This window comes from Cucurbita moschata, unplaced genomic scaffold (genome assembly GCF_002738365.1).
Source record: "Cucurbita moschata cultivar Rifu unplaced genomic scaffold, Cmos_1.0 Cmo_Scf00004, whole genome shotgun sequence".
Classification (NCBI taxonomy): domain Eukaryota; kingdom Viridiplantae; phylum Streptophyta; class Magnoliopsida; order Cucurbitales; family Cucurbitaceae; genus Cucurbita; species Cucurbita moschata.
In genome coordinates this window covers 5,205,838-5,215,576 of record NW_019268520.1, presented here as the reverse complement: position 1 = coordinate 5,215,576, position 9,739 = coordinate 5,205,838, and the positions used below count along the sequence as shown (strand labels likewise).

Below are 9,739 nucleotides of genomic sequence, written 5' to 3'. Positions count from 1 at the left end.
GGTTTTTTTTTTTTTTTTTTTTAATAATCTTTTTAAAAATATACTAAGTCATGTTTGGTGGCTTTTGTTACCATTTATATATATAAAGCAGCCTACGTATTAAAGTATGCATGAATAATAAATTTAAATAGGAAAAAAATTTGGTTAATCCTAACAATCTTTTAGGATAAGATTAGAAAAATAAAACATGTTTTTGGGAATAATAAGGATGTTTGGTAATAATTAATAATATAATGTAATTGAAATTGTAAAGAGAAGTATTTTTTTATGATTGAAAATAATTTGAAGAAGGAATAATTGTGGTTGGTAAATAGGGTTAGATGGGGAAAGTTAATGTTGTTCGAAGCATTTAATGGGAGGTTTAGTTTCAGAGGTGAAGTCACGTGAGGAAGCAATGATGATTTGTGTTTTTTTTTTTTAAAAAAAAAAATCTGACAAAAAAANAAAAAAAAAAAAAAAAAAAAAAAAAAAAAAAAAAAAAAAAAAAAAAAAAAAAAAAAAAAAAACAGACAAAGAATATACAACACGACGACGTAGAAGCTGCATCATATTCATTATTCATCGCCCACTTTTGGCCCCACTTTTCACTTTTTTCATTATTCATATTTTTTGTTTTATTTTTTTATTTTTTCGAGATCTTATAAGCACTCATTCATAATTAAACTGAAAATTATTGTTTAAATGGAGAACGAAAGAAGTCAAATTAAATGGATAAGCACAAATTATATTTCTCGTCTGTATTTATTATATATAATAAATATGTGAGGAAAGAATTAATAATAATAATAATAATAATTTATAATGGGGGCAAAAGAGAGTGGGAAATTTTGAATTTATTGAATAAAAAAAGAAAGAGAAAAAGACAATGATGGTCATCATTTTTAGAGCATTATAACAAAGTTGGGAAATTAATTTTGGGGGTAAAAATGGGATCGTATTTATTGTTATCAATAATGAGCATAATTAATAACACAGATCATCATGGTTGCTATTATGATAAAAAAAATTACTCAATAATAGATTACAACATTATAATATATATATATATAGCTTCCCTTAGTGGCTCTCCACTTATAATATATGCTTTTTATTTTCTCTCATTACAAGCTCTTCGTCATGTCACCCCACTTTGATTTAATGTATATACATAACGGTAATATATGATGTCAACACGACACGATCTTGTAAAGTAATATAATTTTGTCTGTTTCTTAAAATTAAAAGATTTAGTGGTAAGTTTTTACGTCTTAAAAATGATCTTAAAACAGATTACAGATACAAACTTTTAATCTATTACGGGAGGATGGTAAAATTTGAGGGTTAATGAGGTAATAAAGTTGGTTTAGGGTTATTGAAAAAAACAAGGGTTTGACCTAAAGGCATTGGGAAGAACAAGAGAAGACAGTGAATGGGGGTTTTCAAAGATAAAAAAAGAGTGGTAAAAATATAATAATGTAAGATGATGAGTGGTAATTTTCCCTTACAAAAAACCCTTTTTGTCAGCCTCTTCAAATTTTAATCCTTTTCATGCTATGGCATTAGCCATTGCCTTGCCACCTACCTCACTTTTCGTGCTTTATATCAACGTTTCGATGTGTAGTCTAAGATGTTACGAGTCTAGTAACGTTACCATATTTATAACTCGTCATAAACAAACCCAATATAGCAAACTCATCGACTTGACCATTTCAGCCTCAAACCCTTATCAACCTTAGCTCATGAATGCTATACACTTCATGACGAGGTTAGGAATTTGACCGAGTAGGGGTAGAGACCAAAATGAAAAATATAATTCTCGTCACTAGCCTCATTTAGCTAACACGGAAAAATCTCATCTCCGTCCTTCCCTCATTCTCCATTTAGAGCAGATCTCTAATCTCACTGGTTAAATGGACATCTTCACCATTTCTCAAGTAAGTACAACTTTAATCCAATACCTAATAGAGATACGAACGACACGACACTTAGATCGAATAATTTGATTTCTATCTCAAAACCCTCTTCTCGATCGATTATTAATGATGAACGAGTGATATATATAAAAAAATGAGAGAAAAGTGAATAGGGGTAGCGTGGGACAATTATGATAAAAGGTAGGTCTAAAAGAAATTAATTAAGCTAATTACATTACAAAAACAGTGCCCTAAACATAGGCTGAAAAACAAAGACCACTTTATGGAAAAAGTGAATGATTGTCTTTGATTACAAATTTTGTGTATTTAGAACCTAAAAATAAAAAAATAAAAAAATAAAAAAAACAAGACAAGAAAGCATGCAACTGAGGAATTGGAAGGATCTTTGTCTCCTTTTAACCTATCATTATCATGTCTCTTCACTTCTCCATGTTTTCTTATAATATTTATCATTATCATCTTAATAATAATAATAATAATAATAATAATAATAATAATAATAATAACAATCATACATTATATTTATTATATGTTATAATATGTATCCAAAGTTTGGGACACTAACCCTTATTTTATTCTACAATATATCCTTTCTTTCCTCTCTTCTTTTTGTAACCAAATCTTTTGTTTTTTCATATGCTACTAATTGCTACATGTGCTTAGATTATGCACCTTGTCTACTATATATTAAAAAAAAAAACCCTAGTTTTCCTCGGGAATAATACTGGTCGGACGATCGATCGAGTTTCTTTTCTTTAGGGTTTGTTTCTTTTAGAAACTATGTGTAACAGTCCAAACTCACTGATAACAAATATTGTCATTAGCCTCAGTTTTAAAACGTGTCTACTTGGGAGAGGTTTCCACACCCTTATAAGAAATGTTTCGTTCCCCGCTTTTCAACTGATGTGGGATCTCACAATCTACCCTTTTGGAAGCCCAATGTCCTCGTTGGATTTGATACCATTTTGTAACAGTCTAAGCTCTCTGTTAGTAAATATTGTCCGTTTTGGCCTATTATGTATTGTCGTCAACCTCATGATTTTTAAATGTGTCTACTAAGGAGAAGTTTTTACAGTGTTATAAGAAATGTTTCGTTCCCTTCTCCCATCGATGTGAGAAGCTCGTATCAATTAGAAACAAAGAAGATTTCCTTGGGACTCTTCTCCCGGCCAAAAGACCTTTTTTTAAGAAGAAGTTCGAAAAGTAGAACCATGTGAACGAGATACGAAAAGCGAGCTTATATTTTTCGGTTGAAAGGGCACTTTTTTTTTTCTTTATTCAAAGCCCATGTTTGTAGGTGTCCTTAAGAAGAACATTTGAAAGTTTGTTCCAACGCCATTTTCAAACAACAAAATTGGAAGTTTTCAAAACCCTAAAAAAGGGTATAAAAGAAAGAGTATGTAGTTTAGTGGGAAGGGCTTGGCTTGACCATCCAATCCCAAACTTCAACAATTATGGGCGTGCATGCCTTGGCCCTACCCTTACATTATTGCCCTTTTTCTCTCCCCCTCTCAATAATAATATTCATAATTATGATCGGTGCTCGTGGTTCGATCGTTTTCAATACTTTTTTGTTATGTACTTTGGACGTTCAAAATCTTAGGAGATGCGTTTTAAAAACTGTGAAGACTAACGATGGTATGTAACGGGTCAAAGTAAACAATATCTGCTAATAGTAGACTTGAGTTGTTACAAATGGTACCAGAGTCAGACATCAGGCTTTGTGCTAGCGAGGACGCTGGCCTCCAAACCGATGAGTGGAACATAGCATTTCTTATAAGGGTGTGGAAACCTATTCCTAATAGATGCGTTTTAGAAACTGTAAAGTTGACGGCGATACGTAACGGGTCAAAACGGACAATATTTGCTAGTAGTAAACTTGAACAGTGACAATTATTATTTGAAACTAAATAACGAAAACACATTATTTTCGGTAGCATGTGAGTATGTGAGGATAGCTTAATGCATACTCACCATATAATGTTTTTTCATTCATCATATGAATAATTGATTCCTTTGTTTTTTTTTTCATTGATTTCCTAAAAAATAATGCTAACATAAACACCCATCATCATGATCTTATTGACTATGATGATTGTCATCCATCCCATGTTCATTTGTCTTCCAATAATTTTGAGATCTTATGTTTTTTTTTTATTTTTCCTTTAATTGGAATTTATTTGTAACAAGTTATGTTTATGATTTAATATAATATGGTTGATATCGTATAGACAAATGTTCGAGTCGAGAATAGATAGCTTTTGAGGTATGGTCGAATGTGTTCGAGATTAAATCATAATATGAGAGGCATGAAATTGTTTAAGATCGGCTATATTTGATAATTAAATGTGCTTTAATGGGTGGAGTTCAAATTTCAAATCAAGAAAACATTTTTTAAACCTAATTTTCATTTATAAAGAAAAAATGAATAAATTTAGAGAGTTGTATCCCACGAATGTTATCGCGCGTTCACCTTCGGTGCAGTAGGCACCACCCAATTATGCCAATAGCCAACTCCGGTTATCCTTATCAAGCCATTGGTAGACGATTCATTTTCCTCCAATCAATGAAGAAGGGAGAAGCGTATTCTTCCTAATCCTGAAAGTGAAGTGCTATGCTGGGGTGGGGGACAGGACAGGGACAAGAAACGACTCCGAAGAAAGCTATTTTGGTTCTCAATGTTTCTCTGCACCCAACGAGATACATCAACTTAGGGATACTTTACTCCTAACCTCACAAGGTTCCGAGACAGAGCTTAGCCCAAGTCTCGGTTAAAAACGGTGATGATCTACATTTTCCACACCACACAATTCTATGGATAGTTTCATTCGAGATCGTGATAGATAGAGGACATAGTTTAGGATCATTGTCCAATGACCTAATCAAATGTATTAATCTTAGTAATTTTATAGATAATTTCATTTGATTCCATTTAAAATCGATTCAAAATCATCCGAATGAAATTCTTCTTCTCTCAAAATAGCACCAAGATAGAAAGAACCTTCACTATCTATTAGATTCTCATTAATCTTTGCATTTAAATAAGATTTAATTAGTACAATTATTAGTTTGAAATTTGAGTTAGAACGACACAAAATTGGGTATAAATTGATAGAAAAAACCAATAAGAATTTATCTCGAGGAACACTGTAATAGAAAAGAGTTCATAAATTCAAAACCTGAACAGAAAATAGTATTATTCCAGAAGAACAAAGTCTGTGTAGACAGATGAACAGTTGCAAGTTCTTTTTTTTTCACTAAAAAGACAAGGAATAACTTTACATCAGCTGATGCAAATTATTAGAAAACATTGCAGAGATACAAAACACAGCACACAACAGCAGCAGAGCATCTGAAAGAGGAACACCCTTCATTTCATTTGATGCAATGAATGAGATCCCACTTCATTTCTTATCATGATTCATCATGTTTACAGGGGGCAGCAACTCAAGCTACATAGTTAATACTCTAGTGCTAATCATGACACTTGTAGTTGTAGCTTTCAAACAATGAAGATGCTTAAATCTTACTCAATGGGTTGACAAATGGGAATGGGATACAAATTACTGCAGATCAGTTATTATAATCAAAAGAATGGGTATTTTAGTGGAGGATGAAATCGATGGAGTGCGTGTGGGATTAGTTTAGATGTGTGTAGGTTGACTTTTTATGGTACTGAAGAAAAAGGGATGGAGCCCAGCAGGATAAGTGGATAGAATCACAGAATCCATGAGAATCGAAGTATATGATCATGATGAGTTCTCCTAAAGTCAACAAGCACCATTGCAGAATCGAACTAAATGTGTGAAATTAGTCAAGGTGTGTGAAATTAGTCAAGGTGTGTGTAGGTTGGCTCGAACGAAAAAAACATGGAGCCAATATGATAAGTAAACAGAATCATAGAATCCATAAGAATCGAAGTAAATGATCATGATGAGTTCTCCTAAAGTCAACAAGCACCACAGCAGAATCGAACTAAATGTGTGAGATTAGTTAAGGTGTGTATAGGTTGGCTCGAACGAAAAAAACATGGAGCCAAACAGAATCATAGAATCCATAAGAATCAAAGTAAATGATCATGATGAGTTGTCCTAAAGTCAATAAGCACAGTAGCAGAATCGAACTAAATGTGTGAGATTAGTCAAGGTGTGTGTAGATTGGCTCGAACGTTTTTATGGTACAAACAAAAACATGGACCCAACAGGATAAGTAAACAGAATCACAGAATCCATGAGAATAAAGTAAATGATTATGATGGGTTCTCCTAAAGTCAACAGCACCATAGCAGAATAGAACTAAATGTGCGAGGTTAGTTAAGGTGTGTGTAGATTGGCTCGAACGTCTTAGAGCACAAAGAAAAATACATGGAGCCAACAGGATAAGCAAACAGCAGAATCAAAGTAAATGTTCATGATGAGGTCTCCTAAAATCAACAAGCACCACAGCAGAATCGAACTAAATGTGTTTCTTGATGTGAAAAGAGTGAAGAAAGCTGTTCTACTAATGAGAAATTCAATCATTGCATTGTTTGTGTGAGTGATCTAAACATCAACAAGTGAACTTCAGGCTTTTACTCCACAAGATAATGTGATTTTTCATATAGCAGTGAGTAGTGGAAGATGATATCAATGGGGTGAGAGGTATCCATAACCTTCAAGATTTCTAGCTGGTTCTCTTGCATGATAATCGGTACAAAGGCCGTTCCTGCTCTGGGATTCTTTGTCTGAGTGGTGAATAATTTAACTAGCTTTTAGATTATGCTAACAGGACCAGCAGATGAGCTAAAAGAATCAAATAAGATAAATGGAGAATAAAGCAAGGCCAAAAGTTGAAAGATCTTCCACCTGATATGTTTGCTTTATCATTATCGTAATGATCAATCTAAATAAGTCAAAACAGAGTAACTAGAACTAACAAGAATTTCTAGCTACTTCAAATTTAACTGATCTGAGGTGAATAGTCAAATCCCATGTTCGTTAATGGGCAATAATCAAAGATAAGTAGAAAAAGTTCAAACTATGGAAGAACTTATGATTGCACTCTCATTAAGCTAAAACCATCAGAGCTAAGCTAAACAGGAAAATTATAGTCATGGACATTTTTATTCTTCCTAAATATGGTCAGTGAAACACCAAGTCAAGAACATAGAAGACATGGATTTGTAAGAAAATGTTGAACTCAGGTTTTGATGCATCGAAGGTTACAAATGGAGGAGATAAAGAACAGTACTTTACTTGATTACTAGTTATTTGCTTCTCGAAGTATGCCTACATTTTCAATTCTCGAACGATAAACAGTAAAATGAAGAAAGTTGAATATCGACGATGTGTTGTCCATTGTCGAAGCAGGAGTCATTACTTTTTGTTGAGTGAAAAGGTAAATAGATCCAAGTAGCACTTACATAGGTGTTGAAATACTGTAGTCCTGATTCATTTATCAGTCTCAGGACCAGATCGAAAATTTTTCAAGCCAGTCTTCTCCGTCTGGGTGCCCGAGAGTTTCCACTGTCGACATCAGAAACCTGTAAGGCATCAGTTCTCCTACTGGAGGATGAAGTTGAAATGGAGACCATGGAATCAATTTCTACAGCAGTGTCCATTTGACTCTCTGAATTGATAACAGCAGCAATGCTAGAGAATGAATCTCTATCCTCAACAGGTGGAGGAGGCTGCTCTTGAATTCTAGGAATGAGCGGATCGGTATATAGAAGACCATCTGGAAGCCTATCAGCGGAGTTAAATGCAGAAGTAAGAGAAGAAACTCTTGTCCGGTGGAGTAATGATCGAAGCACGGGGAGAGACTGAAGACGGGTTTCCCCAGTCTCAATGCCAGACACATCGGCGTGTGCTAAATCTCCTACATCACCATTGGGGGGCAGTGAAATTTGTTCTCTACGAATTCCCCTGGATGTTAAAAGCCTATTCAACAAGGTTGGAGATCTACCAAAGGTTTCGTGTGAGCTGTCTGGTTCGGGCGGTTGGTCATGGTCACGATTAAAATCAAATCTGTTTCCCAATCGACGAATCATATCCTCCACTGGGAAACTCAATGCAGTCCTCTGGATGGTTTGCCGCAAACTTTCAACTTTCCGAGCGTGGGGCCTTAGAGGAATCTTAAGTGTAGCATCCTCCTCTGTCACAGGGGTATTACCGCCACGCCCATAGATCGGAGTTACGTTTTTTGTAGTGACCTCTCCTTTACATACAGGGCATTCCTTGGCATCTGAATGTAGATGTAACCATCGATAAAGGCACGGCCAACAGTATAGATGACCGCAACAAGTTACAACAGGGTCCCTAGCCAAATCCAGACATATATTACAATCAAAGAAACTCCCATCAGAATCACTGCCCTTTTCAACATCACTCTTATTCTCTGTCTTTTCATCTTCCAGAGCTTCATTGTTGATTTCACATGTTTTCCCCGCTTCGTTCTTCCTTTCCTCAGCAGTGATACTGCCCTCACCAGCCTGTAATGGCTGCAATGTATTCCCATTGCCTGAATTGACCATGATTTCACTCAATTCCATTGTAATATTCTGAGTCTCAGAAGGAATTTGGACTTGACGCCTTCGCCACCGCTGTCTCGTCCTAAACCTGATAGCTTCCCCAAATCTATGAACAGGATCCTCAGTCAAATCAGCTAAATTCACATCTTCAATTTGAAGAACCGAGTTCGAAAGCGGCTCTGGAATGGGACCCAGATTCAAGTCAAGGTTCATTGCATCAAAGATTTCATCACCCATTACAAATTTATCAGGAAACAAAAAGAAAAGAAAAGAACAACCCCCAATTTAACCAGAAACTTAGCCGCCCCAGGTTAGAAGAAACCCAATGGCACCATAAAATTCAAATTACCTCAAAGCAAGAGATCAACTCTGTCCCAGATGAACAATCCCCTCACAACACATCCTTAAATTAGTCGAAGGCTTAAAAGCATCGGATAATCCGTACAGAAAACCCTAGTACTCGCAAACCAACCTAACCCAGTTGGAATACAATACAATACTCAAGAATCAATAAGTCCTCGATCAAATTCCATGGAGCTCAGCCTTAACCCCGTCAATCCCAGTTCATCAAACGGTAAAAGAAGATCGAGTTAAAAAAGTTCCAAATTCTAGGCTGACAAGGAAAACTAGGGTTTATCGCGACACCACCCAAACAACAAAATTCAAACTCCGATTCAGAAGAAGAACAAGAAAACTGAACACCTGCCTCAGACGACTGCTCTCGATTCCATATCATTCAAAAAAACCCCAAAATTGTCTTCCCCTCAGACCCAGCTGCGTTCGAGTTGATTCGCCGTGAAAGGTCCGTCCACCGATCAGCGATCTGGTCCACACAGCAGCAACAAAGAGGGAAAAGAAAAAAAAAAAAAAGAAAAAAAAAAAGAAAAAAGAAAGTTACAGAGAGAAAAGGAGAGGGAGCTTAATCGTATAAACAAAATTATTATTACGCAACAAAACCATGGGGTGATGAATGGAAAATTGGATATTACGGAATCGAGCGGCTGAGATCTGATGAAGAAGCGTGTGTGGCGCCGTGCGATTGGCGGCACCAGCTTAGTTTCTTCTTCAATCAATGAACAGTGAATCAGTGATAATGATAGAGATTAAGAGAGCATTCTTCCCCAAACTTTTGCAGAATTCATTCCAATTTCTTGTTTCTAAATTGGAAGAACGCTAATCTTACTGTATTTTCACAAGAACTTTCTAAATTTGTGACATTCAAATCTCAATTCAATAATTATTTTTAATTTAAATTCGCAGCCCTCAATCCGATTCAATAGAGAATTCCGAATATCAAAACTATAGATAGATTTTTTTT

General features: G+C 35.2%; 1 protein-coding gene across 1 annotated transcript; it reads right to left on the bottom strand.

Annotated features, from left to right (window-relative positions):
- Positions 1-7,049: 7,049 nt before the first annotated feature.
- LOC111441493 lies at positions 7,050-9,544 on the bottom strand. Its single transcript, XM_023078515.1, has 2 exons — positions 9,411-9,544; positions 7,050-9,244 (listed from the first exon to the last, which is right to left on the bottom strand). The coding sequence occupies exon 2, from the start codon at positions 8,656-8,658 to the stop codon at positions 7,378-7,380; it is 1,281 nt and encodes a 426-aa protein (XP_022934283.1). The 5' UTR covers positions 8,659-9,244; positions 9,411-9,544; the 3' UTR covers positions 7,050-7,377.
- Between the last annotated feature and the right edge of the window lie 195 nt (positions 9,545-9,739).

What these genes read in the sequence shown, in the direction of transcription:
- LOC111441493 (XM_023078515.1), bottom strand. Translation starts at nt 8,658, where the DNA reads ATGGGTGATGAAATCTTTGATGCAATGAACCTTGACTTGAATCTGGGT.